Consider the following 17,249-nt stretch of genomic DNA (forward strand, 5'->3'; position numbering starts at 1 on the left):
CCTCTTCAATTTCTGTAAGATATATTCATTTAAATTGAGCTTGGAACATGTCTTTCAATCAAATGGAAATGAATTATCCAATTACTGACTTGTTACCACATCCCCTACCTCTACCTCTTGGAAACCAGATATTAGCCTCAGATGGCAGAGCTGAAAGGAATAATTGAACAGGGAACCTGCTTGTTCTCAGAGAATTTTCATGGCCTTAATTCAAGACAGGATTACAGACTTTCATGAGTAAGCAAAACCAACTGTGCTAATCTGAGAAATTCAATGCCACCCTGGGAGTTAATGTATCTAATCCAAGTCACCAGGAAAACTGTGTTCTATTATCAATTAACACTCAAACAGCAGGAAAATGATGATAGCATTATAATACAAAATAGACACAATAAAGTGATTCTCCTGGGAATGTCTTCAGGGACGGGTTGCTTACAGTCCCCTGGATGAAGGAATCCTTAAGGAGGAAGGATTCCCACCTCCCCTCTTCCTTCCCAACTGTCAGACTCCAACCGCTCCTCTCCTGTGTAATCAGCCTCGGAACACTCCCCAGACGCCAATCTTTGATCTCCAGGAGAAACAGTGCGGTAACTGCTTCACCATGATTGGGGACAACTTAACCAAGATCTGGACTTGGGCACCGGGAGCTAGAGGACTGGGGAGGGTTCACGACAACCCTGGCGGCCAGAGGGCTGTGGGAGAGTTGGACGATCCTAGAAGCCCTGGTAGAGCCTAGATGGCTGGGGATTTGTTGCGTTAACTAGCGCAAGGGTCAACTTGTCTGAGCAGCGCGGGAGGCAGCGCCCTCATGCCCAAGCTGTGGACTACATTTCCCAGACGGCTTTGCTCCCCGGGCTGTCGTACTAAGATTAGGGCGTGCCTGGGAGGAGCAGCACGGTCCGCGAGCACAGCTGGGGCATCTCGCTCAGCTCTTACCTACGGCCACAGCAGCCATCCCACAAGATGATCGGGATCCTCCTGCTCCTGCTCCTGCTCCTCCCCCTTTTCCTGTACATCGCTGCACCCCAAATCAGGTCTGTGCAAATGTATTGCCTTCTTTGAGAAGAATTCAGGAGGACGTTAATCCTCACCGAAGCTCTGTTTCCAAAAGAAGGAAAAGGAAAATCCCTGGGGGACTCCAAGTAGGTCGAGGCCGGGAGTTCGGTTGGTCGGAGGAGGTCCAGCTCTCCTGGATGCGGGGGGACGAGAGCAAGAGACCCCGGGCGGTGGGAAGGGGCTGTAGTCCGGACCCCCTCACTCTGTTTCTCCCGATCCCTTTTTTCGTCTCAGAAGCCCTTGCTTTCTGCTCCAGAGAACCCCGAGTGCAAGGCTACCTCAGACACTTACGTTTCCAGCATTGGGAGATTTTAGACCCTGAAATGGGGTGTGGACCTTAAGACTGTTTTCCCCTTAGCTCCCATCCCTTGAACCAGCCCTGTCTAGTTTCTTGCTTCCAGCCTTTGAAGTACAATGGAGCGATTCGACCTTTTGCTCTCAGAAACTGTCCGTCGATGGGAATCGTGCTATCTGCAGACCCGTTGCTTGCTCTCTTGTTGCAGTTAGATTCGCCTTTTTTTTCTGGGCGGATGTTGTAGAGGAAAGAAATGAAAGGGTTTCATCATGAGCCGTATCCTGCCTTCAGAGCAGGAGTATCTGGGGACCTGAATCATGCCCAGGGTTTGGGGGTGACGCAGAGAGGATGAAGGGTAGTGGGCTCTTGACCTGGTGACAGATCAGCCAATGGCTGGCTGAGTGCCGCAGAGAATCGGCGGAGAGCTGCACAACGGGCGCCTGCTGATTGGTTCTGAGTATATCACCCGTGGTGACGGTGAACCAGAGACTGTAGAGACAGAGTCCTTCCCCCGGGGCTGGGGCGGGAGCGTGGTCACCATCCACCCTCGTGCTCCTCTTCTAGTTTTATTTTTCCTCCCTTCTGAACACCTAGTGCTCCCACTCAGATGAGAACGCTTTTTCTCTTTCCACCTCAAGATCCTTTTACCCAAAGAGAATTCCAATGAAAAGTTGAGCCTGCCCTGAAAATAGGGCTCACACCTCTGCGAGGTTTTTCCGAGGAAGATTTTACTGCAAGGGTCATATCCCCAACCACCTGGCTAGGTCCTGGGAGCTAGCCTAGAGCTGGACTTTTCAGCTGATTCTCTTTCAGTCCTGTTGGTAAGGAGAAGAAAGAACTCAGTAGAGGTCCTGATATGTTGTTGCTCCTGGAGCTAAAACTGAAAGGATGTGAAAAACTGAGCAGGGAGGCTTGTTCTCTGAGGAGGAAGATATCTTTTGGTGAGCACCAGTTTGCTTCCTTATTGGCCTGTGTGCACTAAGCAGATAACTTTAGTGGCTAGGAGTGTGTGCCTTGCAACTCCAGGTTCAATAAAAAAGGCTGAAATGCTCTTTAAAAGGGCATCTCCTGGTCAAGAGATTCTTTTAACTTGAGTCTTGAAATTTGTGGAGAAGAAAAAAGAACAATCCCTGTTTGTGCATTCATTTCTTTGGAAAAGAAAGGTAGTACAGTGCTTAGGAACAAGGACACTAATTAAACCAGGACTTGAAACCCAGCTCCCCTTTATACTGATTTACGTCTTTTCTTTGTCTTACTTTTGATTGTGTGCGCGTGTTTCTGTTTGCTTTACGCCAGCAAACAAGCTTCCATAATTTTAACTTTTTGTGTTGGATTAGCTGCGTATCAAGACCATAAAGTGCCAGTTGTGGACAGATTGACATAAGTGGACCAGTTCTTGCTTCTTCTAGGCTGAGTCTTATGATTCCCTAAGCCTGTCAAAGAGCTCAAACTGAAGCCAGGTGCCTGGATAATCACATATTTATCCAGTTCTTGTACTGCAGGGGGCAGCGCTAAGGTTTGCCCTTATAATAGAATCGCTTTTGTTCTCGAGCAAGAGCAGAAATTTTTTGAGCAAAAAAAAAATCTTGAGCAAGAGCAGAAAATTTTTCTTCAATCTTCCTTAAATCTATAAAAAGACAGCACTAGAAAGAACCAACGCAAACTTTAGCCTTGGGATCGGAAGACATGGTAGTTACAGGAACCTCTGAGACAAGGAAAATGAAGAACTGATGAGCTCTCCTTCTCCCTACAGGAAAATGCTGTCCAGTGGGGTGTGTACATCAGCCGTCCAACTTCCTGGGAAGGTCGCTGTGGTCACTGGAGCCAACACGGGCATTGGAAAGGAGACAGCCAAAGAACTGGCTCAAAGAGGCAAGCTTACTGCTTCTGATTCCTTCCTACTCCTGCCATTTTATCCCTCACAAGGATGACCATGCTCATTATTTCCTCCCAATCTTGGAATTCAAGAACTTTCCAAGTGTCCCACAGATTCACTGGTCTAAACCTAGTATTAATGCTCTACATATAATGGACACTTAATATTATTGATTTATTTTTCTTTTTTGATTTGTTCATCAAATACCCCTGTCATGAAGTAGGGATAAAATTCCCATTTAAAAAAAAAAAAAAAAAACAGTAGAAAATAACATTTATAAGTCTATGGGTCTATAGTGTCCACTCAAAAGCAGAGCTGACAGTGTGTCTCTTTTATATATTGGTTGATAGGAGCCCGCGTGTATTTAGCGTGCCGGGATGTACAAAAGGGAGAATTGGTGGCCAGAGAGATCCAAATTGTGACTGGGAACCAACAGGTGTTAGTGCGGAAACTGGATTTGGCTGATACAAAATCTATTCGAGCCTTTGCTAAAGACTTTTTAGCAGGTAAGTATAGAACTGGAGATTATGTTGTTGGTCTTGCAATTAACATGGCAGATTTAGTTAAAGGAAAAGATCCTTCTCCCTCTTTAATACATAGAAATACTAGATAGGGCACCTCGGTGGCTCAGTCGGTTAAGCATCTGCCTTCAGCTCAGATCATGATCCCAGAGTCCTGGGATCGAGCCCTGCATTGGGCTCCCTGCTCCGCGGGGAGCCTGCTTCTCCCTCTGCCTCTGCCTCTCTGTCTCTCTGTCTCTCATGAATAAATAAATAAAATCTTAAAAAAAAATTAAAGAAATACTAGATAAATTAAAATAAACAACTTTCATTCGTAGCAGAACTCCTTCGTAACAAAGGGGAATCCTCAAGAAGCAGCAACAAAAAATGAGTTTAAAGTCATAGCAGTGCATAAGAACTAAAACCAAAAACCTCACGGGAGTATCAGAACTCAATATGAGCTTTAGGGTCTGGAGTCTAAATACTCACACGGGCAGAAGATGAGGCCTCAGGCCCTGAGAGGAGGGAGCTGTATCTTAGGCCTCCACATAAGGTTGGGAGTCACAAAAAGTCACCTGGTCCATGGTACAGGGGTTTAAAAAAAAACATAGGCCACCAGCTCCAAGACATGGCAGAGAAGCTTATCTTCTCTTTAGATGGCTAGAGAGTCATCTGCAAGTTATTAGAACCTCAAGTTGGCATCCTCTGTGGGGGAGAATTTATTACATCACCAAATGGTGTAAGAATCTTGAGCTGAGAAGTTAACATAAAACCCTGTGGCGTCACATCAAAATCAAACCCGAGAGTATTCCGTAGGCATATCCCCTCATAACACAGGGATCTTGGCCTCCATAGGTAAACAACTTCTACAGATATGAGCTCATAGTTAGAAATTACAAATCACATGAAAAAATCACGAGAAAGAGTTGTCAAATGCAACAAAGAGGTGAAACCAGTATTTCTTTTGGCACCTTCTGGAGTTCTCCAGTGGCAAGGGGTGCATACAGAACAGCCTCTTTGCTCTTGCTTTGGAATCTTCTGATTCAGCTCAGGAAGTCTTTCTATTGGGAGAGGTGAGCAGAACATTTTCCCAAAAGCAGTGAGTGAGTAGCTCCTTAATTGGAAAGATCGGAAAGGCCATTTGGTTGTATAAGATGGAATTTTGCTCTGTAGTAAGTATGTAGGATTCAACTAAAGTCTTAGACAATGAAAAACAATACAAAATACATATGAAGGGGAAATGGAGGAAAGATTAAAGTCCTGCATCCCCATTTTCAAAGCCTGGGTGTAAGGCAGTTTTCTCAGATATAACTGCTGTGGCTGGGTGCTTCCACACCACATCTCTTCCCTGCAGAGGAGAAGCATCTTCACATTCTGATCAACAATGCAGGAGTGATGATGTGTCCCTACTCTAAGACAGCAGATGGCTTTGAGATGCACATGGGAGTCAACCACTTGGGTAAGAAATTTGGTCTCATCCCCAAGCTAGAGGAAGCCTAAAATTCTCCTTGGAAAACTCAGGGGTCAGACTGAGCCAGCCGCCTCTGGGCCCTAATAGACCATAAGTGAATAGTAAATACTATGGTCCTGCCTGAAAGCTCAGAGATAAACTTAGGCCCGCTCAAGCTTCCACCTGCTTTTTAATTTGCAATCCAGATTCAGTTTACCTTGGGGCATTTTTTAACAGCCTAATTGGACTGGGGACTGTGGTGCTTTCTTTGTGGTGATCCTCATGACCAGCATCAGGTAAAGGCTGCCTGTTCTTTCCAATTTTAGTATATGTGCTGCCGAAGCGAGCACAAGGCTGCCTGTTCTTAAAGAGTGATATTAATCAAAGTTGGAAGGAGACAAGACTTCATAGTCACATGATCCAGACCTCCCTCATGGAAGGATGGCTGTCCTATTTCCCCAAACCCTCCCTGAGCTTGTTCTGTAGTTGATAATGAATTAATGAGGCAAACAGCCTTGTTCCTGAGTTCTCTGCAGGGCTCACCATGACTCCCTTCATCCTGGCAGTGGCCCTGAACTCTGTTAATTCTAGTTTTTCTCACAGGTCACTTTCTCCTGACCCATCTGCTGCTAGACAAACTGAAGGAATCAGCCCCATCAAGGGTAGTGAATGTGTCTTCTCTAGCACATCACCTGGGAAGGATCCACTTCCATAACCTACAGGGTGAGAAATTCTACAATGCAGGTCTGGCCTACTGTCACAGCAAGTTAGCCAACATTCTCTTCACCCAGGAACTGGCTCGGAGGCTCAAAGGTAGGCTTAGAAGAAGTAAGTATAGAGATATGAGTCAATGGGAAGTAGCGAAAAGCCACAGGAATACATACTGTTTTCTGGAGCCCATTCCCTGGACAAACCTGCTGCCATGACTATAACTGGGTATTATTTTAGTAAATATTCCACAGCTGAATATTGGACGTGGCTGGCAGGAGATGGGGACATTCTGACTTTGAGTCATAAGGCTTGGCTTTAGCACTTACTAGCTGTGTGACCTGCAGCAAGATACTTAACTTTTCAGACTTATTTCCTCATAAGTAAAATGGGACTACTTTATAGGTTATTATCCTCATTAAACCAGGCCTCATGAACAAGCAAGGTTTTTTACTCATAGTGAGACTAGCTAGAAGGGAAGGACCTGGGGGTGCCTGGGTGGCTCAGTCGGTTAAGCGTCTGGCTCTTGGTTTCTGCTCAGGTCATGGTCTCAGGGTTGTGAGATCAAGCCCAAGTTCAGGCTGTGGGCCCAGCGCAGAGATTCTGTCTGAGATTCTCTCCATCCCTCTCCCTCTGTCCCTTTTGTGCATGTGCTCTCTCTCTCTCAAATAAATAAAATCCTTTTTTTTTTTTAAGATTTTTAAATTTATTTGACAGAGAGAAACACAGCGAGAGAGGGAACACAAGCAGGGGGAGTGGGAGCGGGAGAAGCAGGCTTCCTGCAGAGCAGGGAGCCTGATGCGGGGATCGATCCCAGGACCCTGGGATCATGATCTGAGCTGAAGGCAGATACTTAACGACTGAGCCACCCAGGCACCTCTAAATAAAATTTTTTAAAAAAAAGTGGGGGGAGGGACCTGAACTGGCACTAGATACAACCATTAGGATAAAGCAGGCACTGGGACTATGGTGGTGGTGGTGGGGAGGGAGAGTGTCTCCCTAACAGCAAAAGGTTAAATAAGTGAGAAATGTATGCTCGAAGAGGGGAGTCTCCAATCACAAATACACAGAGGTCCTTAGCACTCTCTACTCTGATTTTTCGATAAAAAGAGGGGTAATCCAGGGTGGACAACTGGAGTTGCTTAGCAGTTGAGGCAGGCAGAATTTTGGCTCAAGGAATCAGACATAGGAGCCCCACCATTGGAACAGGATCATCAAACTACATGGAAATTAAATGGGTTACAGAGTGGGTGGGATGAGGCATCTGAGGATGTTAAGGAACATTCCAGGCAGACGGAAGAGAATGCACAAAGGTCTGGGCTCGGTTTGAGTAATTGAGAGGCTGCTATGATTAAAATGTAGAAAGCAAGAGGAATAGAGGTCTGAGCTGAGACGGTGAGGTAGACAGAGGCAAAACCCTTAGAGGCTATGGTAAGGATTTTAGTGGAAGAGCAGTGGAGAACCATTAAAATGAAAGCCTTTTTAAAAGGGGCAGGAGTGTGTGCAGCAGGTGATTTCTGTAGTCTAGGTGAGAAATGAGGGTGGCCTGGACTAGAGTGGTGGAGATGGAGGGTAGTGGACACTTCTAAGAGATATTTAGGATGAGAAACCCCCAGGGCTTGTTGATGGATATGCATGGTAAGGTGAGGAATTGTCAAGTACTGCTCTGTGTGCCTGCCTGATTGGGAGTTAGGGAACACTGCAAGATCCAGGTTTGGCCTTGAAAGTGTGAAGTTAGTTTTGGACCTCTGTGTCAGCATTACTACGGGTCATCTAGAGTAGATGTCAAGGGACACCTGGGTGGCTCAGTCGGTTAAGCGTCTGCCTTCTGCTCAGGTCATGATCCTAGGGTCCTGGGATCAAGCCCCATGTTGGGCTCCCTGCTCAGCAGGGAGTCTGCTTCTCCATCTCCCTCTACCCGTCCCCCCTCCCCCCGCCTTGCTTGTGTGCAAGTGCGCGCTCTCTCTCTCTTGCTCACTCTCTCTCAAATAAATAAATAAAATCTTAAAAAAAAATAGAGTAGATGCCAAGTTGGAAATAATATATGTCCATTGTCCTTTATCTGCAATCATGAAATCTACAAAGACCTGAAAATTCAATTTTTTCAGAACCTTGACACCAAAGCTCATTTGGCAGCAAAACCTCCCTTGTACTAGGGAGATTAGGTAATAATCAGTTTATATATGTTGTGTCATATTATCTTTCTAAAATCAGTAAAAATTTGGAAACCTCTCTGGCCCCAAGGTTCTAGTAAAGAACCGGGGACCTGACCTAGCATATGCAGAGTGTCATAGTGTCATTTAGCACTTACCATGTACCAGAGACTATCAAGGCTCTCGTACATATGAACTCATTTAATCCTCAGAACCACCTTGTGAGGTGCAGGTATTAGGATTATCCCCATTTTAAGAGGAAACTGAGTCACAGCATCGAGCTTGCCCAGGGTCACAGGGCTTGTGAGTGGTATAGCTAGGATTTGAAAGTGGGCAGTCTGACCACAGAGTCTGTGCCCTTAGCCACTCAGAGTCAGCCAAGAGTTCCAAGGAGTACAATGTGTATAAAAATGTGCATGCCATATAGTTACAGAGAGGGAGTTTAGCAAGCCGTGGGAACGCCAGCATTTGAAGTTTGGGTAGAAGATGAGGGACTGGTCCACGAAACTGAGAGAAAGCGGCAAGAAAGGTTTGGAAAACCAGGAGTGTGGGGTCATGGAAGCCAATAAAAAGGCAGCTTTGAGGAAGGAGTGGTCCCTAGAGTTAAGTGCTGCTGAGAGGTTGAGTCCCGGCTCTACTGTTTCCAAACAGGTTTTTTTTTTGAAGATTTTATTTATTTATTTGACAGAGAGAGACACAGCGAGAGAGGGAACACAAGCAGGGGGAGTGGGAGAGGGAGAAGCAGGCTTCCTGCTGAGCAGGGAGCCCCATGTGGGGCTCGATCCCAGGACCCTGGGATCATGACCTGAGCCGAAGGCAGACGCTCAATGACTGAGCCACCCAGGAGCCCCTCCAAGCAGTTAATAACCTCTTTGAGCTTTAATCCTAACCTATGAAATGGGGAGGTGTAAATTACTGTGAGGAGTGTTGTGGGAAGGGGGTCTTCCTGGGGTGGGATGTTTATTCATGTCCTCTGCTCTCCTTGGCTATCCAGCAACATTAAGTCCTGCCTTCCTTTCCCTATGGGGCACCCCCAATTAGGCTCTGGCGTTACGACATATTCTGTCCATCCGGGCACAGTCAACTCTGAACTGGTTCGGCACTCATCCTTCATGAAATGGATGTGGTGGCTTTTTTCCTTCTTCATCAAGACCCCTCAGCAGGGAGCGCAGACCAGCCTGTATTGTGCCCTCACCGAAGGTCTTGAGATTCTCAGTGGGCATCATTTCAGGTACGAATGCATCTGGTTTTGAAGATGGGGTTTTTATGGCTCAAAGGAAATAATCTGGATTTGTCTGGTATATTATACTCCTCGTACAAAGTACATTGCGTGACCTAGCTTTTGTCTTTTGACTAGTGTTTTTACCTTGTAATAAGGGGGTTGACTCACTCGCATTTTTCATGGTACTGCGAGGTTTGATTTTCTCCATGGCTATCTTTTATTATGCTTTCTGGTTGTTTCTTTTCTTCCTACCTTTTGTTATGTCCATCTAGTTTTCTTTGTTCCCTTTTGAACTCTTGTTTTTTTGTTTTTTACATGAAAAAATAATTTGAATCTGTATTTCTCTATTGTCTTCGGGACTAAAATAGTATCGATTGACTCCCTTCGTGAATAAGTGAAGACTTTTAAAATTGTTTATTGTAGAGAACTTTGAATATGTACAGTAATAGATAAAATAACATGTTGAACCCCCATATGCCCATAATAAAGCCTCAGCAACCATCAAGCCATCCCCATGCACCCATATTTTTTTTCCCTCTCCTATTATTCTGAAGCAAATCTCAGACATCACATAATATTGAAATGTTAGCATGTTTTTACCCCCCACCTTCAAGATTATGTGTAAATAACTTGAAATTTTAGAGAAAGGGCTGTAAATAAATTAAAATTGGAAAGAAAGGTAGACAGATCATGAAAGGCCCATAACTCCAGGCTTGTGAGGAGCCACAGAAGTTGTTCCAGTAGAGAGAGAAATAATCTGCTCTGTGCTTCAGAGAAACATCCCTGGTGACTTGGTTTGATGAACAAATAAATAACCCAAGCGAGAGAGAATGAGTTCCTGATTTAGGGTAATGACAGTTGGAATACAAAGAAGGGTTAAGTGAGAGAGGTCCTGAAGAGGCAGAATTGTTACAGCTTGATGACTAAATGAATGAGGGGTCTGGGAGGAGTTAGTGACCTGGGGTCAAGCCTGACTTACTAGGAGATTGATTATGACATTAACTGAGACAGCAGACATGGAAAAATCATGTGTATAGCTTAGGGTTCTTTGATTCCAAAGCAGGGAAACAGACTCATGCTAACTTAAGCAAGAAGGGAATTTATGAAAATATGGGGGAATTCTTCTAAAAATCAAAGAGAAGACTGAAGAGCCAGGCTTAGAACAGACAGAGTGGCCAGTCAGCTGCTGCTGGAATGAGTATCCGACAACTGTCTTCAGTCTTTGTTTTGTTGCTCACCATTCGCCCTCTAGCAAGGAAGCACTAGATTTTCCATCCTCTCATCCTCACTCCCTTGGTTAGGGGAAGACAGACACTTGATTAATGGGGTCTTCAAAGTGTGGGAAAGAGGTAATTCCTCAGAAAGGGATCAGGTTGCTGTTGCCAAAAGAATGTGGAATGGAGGCACCTGGGTGACTCAGTCGGTTAAGCATCTGACTCTTGATCTCAGCTCAGTCTTAATCCCAGGGTTGTGAGATTGAGCCCTGGATTGGGCTCTACACTGGGTGTGGACACTGCTTGAGACTCTCTCTTTCCCCCCCCCCCCCCCGCCCCTTCCTCCCCTTAAAAAAATGTGGAATGGATCAGGTGCCCACTGTGTAATAAACCTGGCTCTGTCCATGTTGAGTGTGTTATCCCTAAGACTCCATGTGAGTAGAAGTGTATAGCAGGGATTTGGAAATGTAGGTCTGAAATCCAGGAAGATAAGTTTACATAGTTTTATGTACTAGAATGATTTTCCATGGGTGACTGGATTCTTCTTCCCTGGAGATTTTAAGGTTTTGACTAGTAGTTTAAAGAAAGTCAGCCCCGGGGCACCTGGGTGGCTCAGTCGTTAAGCGTCTGCCTTGGGCTCAGGTCATGATCCAGGGTCCTGGGATCGAGCTCCGCTTCGGGCTCCCTGCTCGGCGGGAAGGCTGCTTCTCCCTCTCCTGCTCCCCCTGCTTGTGTTCCCTCTCTCACTGTGTCTCTCTCTCTCTGTCAAATCAATCAGTCAATCAATCAATCAATCAATCTTAAAAAAAAAGGAAAGTCAGCCTCAAATCCATGACATAGTAATTATTTAATTGACTTTTGAAGAGCCTTTCCAGTGCCATGGATTCTTAATTTTAAGCATTTTGAAGATCCAACATCAGCTATGTTGACCACTATCAGGAAATGAGCATAAGTCTGTCTTGACTGAAGCATTAGAAACCTTGTGCTGCTTATTATTCCTGACTGAAACCACAAACCTACTTTTTGTCTCTATGGATCTGTCTGTACTGGGCATTTCCTATCAATGGAATCATACAATATGTGGCCTTTTGTGACTGGCTTCTTGTTTACTTAGCATAATGTGTTCACTGTCATCCATGCCAGAGCCTGTATCAGTAAGTTATTCCTTTTAATTGCCAAATACTACTTCATCTTATGGGTATACCACATTTTATTTATGCATTCATCAGTTGATGGGCATTTGAGTTATCACTTTTTGGTGATATGATGCTGTGATATTCATGTACAGATTTTTATATGGAGATTTCTCTTGGTTTATATACCTAGAAATGGAATCCCACTGAAATATGGGTTATATGTCAGCTCCGTGTTTAACTGTTGAGGAACTGTCAGACTGTTTTCCCAAGTGGCTGCACCATTTCATGTTGCCACCAGTGGTAGACAAGGGTCCCAATCTCTCCACGCCCTTGCTTACCCTTCTTATTGTCTGTCCTTTTGATTTTAGCCATCCTGGTAAGCATGAAGTAATTTTTCTGCTTACGTTTTTCTAGTTTTTCTCATTATGGTTTTCATTTGCATTTTCTTGCTAATGATGTTAAGCATCTTTTCATGCACTTATTGTCCATTTGTTTATCTTTGTTGGAGAAATGTCTATTCAAATCCTTTGCCCATTTTTAAAATGGATCATTGTCTTTTTGTTGTTTAATTGTAACAGTTCTTTAGATAGTCTGGATCAAGTCCCTTATCAGATGTGTGATTTACAAATATTTTCTCCCATTCTTCGGCTTGTCTTTTCATTTTCTTTATGGTGTCTTTTGAAGCAGAGAAGTTTTGATGAAGTCTAACTTACCAATTTTTTCTTTTGTCACTGTGCTTTTGGTGTCATATCTAAGAAACCATTGCCTAACCGAAGGTCACGAAGATTTACTACTGTGTTTTCTTCTAACAATTTTATAATTTGAACATTACATTTTGGTCTATGATTCATTTTGAATTAATTTTTATATATGGCATGAGGTAGGGGTACCTCTTCCTTTTTGCATGTGGATATCCAGTTGTCCCAGAACTGTTTGTTGAAAAAATTATTCTTTCCATTGAATTTTCTTGGTAGCTATATTAAAATTCCTTGGGCTGGGGCACCTGGGTGGCTCAGTTGAGTGTCCAACTCTTGATCTTGGCTCAGGTCTTGATCTCAGGGCCGTGAGTTCAAGCCCCACATTGGGCTCCATGCTGGGCATGGAGCCTACTTAAAAAAAAAAAAAAAATTCCTTAGGCTGCCAAAACAGAATACCAGAAATTAATTTTCTCAGTTCTGGAGAATGGGAGTTAAGATCAAGGTGCCAGCAGGGTTGGTTTCTGATGAGGCCTCTGTCTTGGCTTATAGAGGGCTGCCTTCTTGCTGTGTCCTCAGATGGGTTTTCCTCTATGTGGGCACACTCCTGGTGTCTTCTCTTCTTATAAGGACACTAGACCTATTGAATTAGGGCCCTACCTTTATGACCTTACTTAACCTTAATTATCTCCTTAAAAGCCTGATCTCCAACTATAGTCACATTATAGATTCAACATACGGACTTTGGGGAACGTGATTCAGTCCGTAACAGATTTATCAAAAATCAATTGACCATAAAGGTAAGGGTACCTCTACACTTTTAGTTCTGTTCTATGCATTTATATGTCTATCCTTATGCCAGTAGCACGGTGTCTTGATTACTATGGCTTTGTAGTAAGTTTTGAAATTGGTCTTTTTATGTATACTGGTTGATACTTCCCAAAATCCAACTGGGACTATCAGCACCATGACTGCTGATGCCATAACCACATGTAAGTAGCTTTTACTGTGGTATTCGAATACATTTTACACCATGTCATAGCTTATGATGCAAGGCACTTTCATGTCCATTGTGTCATTTGCTATTCATCGTAATCTTGCGAAGAACATAAGGCATAATGCTGTAAAGGCTACAGAGGCTTACAGAGGCCAACTCATTTCTAGAGTCTTACGGAGCCTTTGGTTCTCAGTGATGGTCTTTTTACTCAGCAGTGGCAGGTTGTGCTGCTCATGCTGGTAAGTTCCCTTAAACAGAAGTACTATACTTACCAGTCTTGTTTTGTAATTGCAAAGATATCTTTAAGTGGTGTTTCTCAAACTTTGGTGCATTTTAGAACCATCTGAGGAAGTGGTTGAAGACAGATTCCTGGACCTCTACCCTAGAGATTCTGATTCAGCAGGTTCAGATGGGGCCTGAGAATTGGCATTTATTTATTTTTTCTTTAAAGATTTTATTTATTTATTTGACAGAGAGAGACACAGCGAGAGAGAGAACACAAGCAGGGGGAGTAGGAGAGGGAGAAGCAGGCTTCCCGCGGAGCAGGGAGCCCGATGCGGGGCTCGATCCCAGGACCCCAGGATCATTACCTGAGCCAAAGGCAGACACTTAATGACTGAGCCACCCAATCACCCCAGAATTGGCATTTCTAACAAACTCCCAGATGATGCTCCTGCTAGTCCATAACCTGCTCTTTGATTAGCAGCATCTTTATGGATGTAGTGTTAGGAGTTTTCTTCATGTGCTTATTTCAAACTTGCCAACTTTCCTTTCCACCTTCAGAATTTGCTTAGAATGTCCTGGAAGCAGTTCTCTTGAAATAGTATATAACTTTTTAAATTGCTTCTTACGTGCCTTAAAAGATTGCAATCGGTTTACTCAATCACTTTTCAAAAAACCCTTTATTGAATACCTGCTGTGTACTAGATGCAGCTAATTCAAAAATGATAAAATTTTCTGGGCAGTGCAGTGTTTGAATACCCCTCCTGCATTTAATGGGGACTAAAATAATTGGGATTACAGCAATGAAGGGAAGGTGTATGAAACATACAGTACCTTATTGTTACATTTCTTTTATGCTATCATCTTTTCCTTCATTGTTTATGAAGCTGGCTTTCTTATTTGAGTTTAAAAACAGTTATAATTTGGGGGTGCCTGGGTGGTGCAGTTGGTTAAGTGTCCAACTCGGTTTCGGCTCAGGTCGTGATCTCAGGGTCATGAGTTTGAGCCCCACATCAGGCTTCACGCTCAGTGGGGAGTCTGCTTGCGATTCTCTCTCTCCCTCTCCCTCTGCCTCTCCCCTGGTGTGCACTCTTTCTCTCTCAAAAATAAATAAATCTTAAAAAGAATTAAAAAACAAAAAGTTATAATTGCAGGTAGACCTGAAATAGTAAGTTTTGGGGGTGGTTTTGTTTGTTTTTACCACTCCAAGCACCTGTAACCAATGTAATCTCAGCAGCATGACACTGTACAAGGTCCTGTGTGAACAGGCTGGACATACACAGGTGTCAGGCGGGCACTGATACTATAGTTAAATATATACATACAAAGGGGAATATAAAGACTGATTGCTATGTATTATATATCAGACATTCTGGTCAGAGGGAGTATAGTGAGGAGATCTAAATGGTAAATACATTTTCTCTGGGGTAAGGATTGGAGAATGAAGAGATAAAGGCTGGCCCTATGAAGTGCATAGAGGACATGTCATCCCTACGTTGTTTTTCTGTCACATTCCTTGTTCCAGGCAGAGAATAGATTCCACTCATAAACCTCTGTGTTTTAAGCCTCTCTCTTTCCCTTCTAGTGACTGCAGGGTGGCATGGGTCTCTGCCCAGGCTCGGAATGAGACAACAGCAAGGCGGCTATGGGACGTCAGCTGTGACCTGCTGGGCATCCCTATGGACTGACAGGTGGTAGCAGGTGGACTCAAGAGAAATCCGCAGCAGACTACTCAGTACTCCCTGCCAAAATGATTCTCCTTCATGACGGCCAAAACCTTGAGCACAAAGAAAACAAACCTTCCAGCCTTTCCTGCTTGATGTCTGATAAAAGCCCAGTGTAACTGCTAGATTCATCAAAACACGTTGCATTAGTCCAGATTGATTTTGCTCTTGTTACTGCCAGACGTACAAGAGGTATCATAGGATAAGATCTTCATATGACCTGCAAACTCATATTCGCCTTCTGAAACCTACTACCTAGGAGAATCTTAGCTATGGCAGCGTCAATTTATGGCAGTTTGGATTAGTTTCTACCCTCTTTGTTCACAATATAGTTCCTCCCAACCACCAACCAACTTTCATTTCAAGAGAACCACACTGCAGCCCCAGCTGAACTCCCAGAATCAACAGTGGCTTGGCTTAAGAGCAGGGCTCATCCCTCACCTATTAAGAAAACCATCATATGCCAACATCTGGATTCTCTCAGGAAGCTCTTAACTGAATCTGGATTATGGGATGGGCTTTATCTTCAGCAACCTAAAGCCACTTTAAGACACTTTTACATGTCGACCACAGAAGAGCTTCCTTTTCTAGGAAGTTCATGGGGTTGGGAGGATGGCAGAAATATGGAGGAAAGCAGAAATAAAAATCAAGTTTAAACTGTCATTTTCCTACTGTTTCTCAGGCCAGCAAGTGGGTAAAGAAAGGAGCAGTACAGGAAGATAGATCACCTGCCTGACTTCAGTTTACTGACCCCAGACCCATGGAGGCCTTTTTGTGCCTTAGTTTCTCTTAGAAAATCAGAAGAAGGGAAAGGCGAGTGATTGTCACTGAGTATATCTTTGTGTGTGTTCTTATGTAGTTATGCAATTGGGATTATTTTTACAAAATTCAAAGTAGCTACAAAGGAACAGTATTAAACTGGACCCTGGCGCAGGTAAGTGTTCAAAGATGGAGAAAAGAGTGTGATCCAATCTTTAATACAAATGAGTGGAGCTACAAAGGGAAACAGATTGTGTATATGTGGATAACTACTCACCAAGAAGCACATGGGTAGAAGGGAAGAAGCCCAAAAAAGAGAAGAATCCTGGAAGATAATGCATACAGTGAAGGGCCAGTTAAGGATTAAAAAAACAAAACAAAACAAAAAACAGCTAAAGATGGCAATATGTAACTATAGAAGAATTGAAGGTGAGCACCTGAGTTAGCAAGGCTGATACTGCACTGTCTTAACAAGCACCAATCAATCAAGGGGGCAGAAAAAGACCCCCAAAAAACCCAATTCTTTATAAGGCAAAATTATCCTAAGGACTGATATTGGTAATTTATAGTCAATTTAATAATCTTCAGGGCATTTCCTGACATTATCTTGACAAGATTAAAATGTCTATTTGCTAAAAACCTACATTTAATTTGGAGAACTCTTATCAAAGGTAATGCTGACATAGGAAATTGGAGGAATCAGTAATGTTCCCATCACTTGTTTGGAGTATGTTATTCTAATAGTTTGTGATTACCTTGGACTGACAATTACATATTCACTTTGGTGGGGGAAAGAGTTATAGGACCACAGTCTTCTCATATTTGTAAATGCATATTCTTTTGTTGCACTTGTTTTTACTATTAAGGTATCTAATTTAGAAATGGTCGTTTTATGGAAAAATTGGAAAATTTTAATAATAGTTAAGTAGCATAATTGAACTCATATTTTACTTAATTTATGTTGAACTGTCAATAACAGAAAGTTTTGGATTATTATGTTTTTATTTACCAAAATAAAAACTGTATTAAATGAAAGTTTAGAGTCAACGGAAGAAAACAATTAAATGAAAGTTTAATTATAAGAAGAAAACACTTTTCATTATTATGGTTATACAATCACTTCTCATTTTTAAGGATAATTTGTCCCAGAGTCTAGCCACAGTACAGCCTCAATCAGATGTTATAACTTCAATTGTGTGATAATGTGATTGTTGATTCACCATTTTTCTCCTTGTCTTTTAT

At 43.2% G+C, this 17,249-nt stretch overlaps 1 protein-coding gene across 1 annotated transcript; it reads left to right on the forward strand.

Annotated features, from left to right (window-relative positions):
* The first annotated feature begins 882 nt into the window (after positions 1-882).
* On the forward strand, positions 883-17,092 carry RDH11 (retinol dehydrogenase 11). Its single transcript, XM_034992484.1, has 7 exons — positions 883-1,034; positions 3,105-3,223; positions 3,578-3,733; positions 5,082-5,186; positions 5,781-5,990; positions 9,080-9,269; positions 15,110-17,092. Exons 1-7 carry the CDS (start codon positions 964-966, stop codon positions 15,210-15,212), a joined length of 954 nt encoding a protein of 317 aa, XP_034848375.1. The 5' UTR covers positions 883-963; the 3' UTR covers positions 15,213-17,092.
* The last annotated feature ends 157 nt before the right edge of the window (positions 17,093-17,249 follow it).

This window comes from Mirounga leonina, unplaced genomic scaffold, assembly GCF_011800145.1.
Source record: "Mirounga leonina isolate KUSES-001 unplaced genomic scaffold, KU_Mleo_1.0 Mir_82, whole genome shotgun sequence".
Lineage (NCBI taxonomy): Eukaryota > Metazoa > Chordata > Mammalia > Carnivora > Phocidae > Mirounga > Mirounga leonina.

Coding starts and splice junctions, on each gene's coding strand:
- RDH11 (XM_034992484.1), top strand. CDS start 964: ATGATCGGGATCCTCCTGCTCCTGCTCCTGCTCCTCCCCCTTTTCCTG. Junction 3,734..5,081: donor TGCTAAAGACTTTTTAGCAG/GTAAGTATAGAA, acceptor TCTTCCCTGCAG/AGGAGAAGCATCTTCACATT. Junction 5,187..5,780: donor CATGGGAGTCAACCACTTGG/GTAAGAAATTTG, acceptor TTTTTCTCACAG/GTCACTTTCTCCTGACCCAT.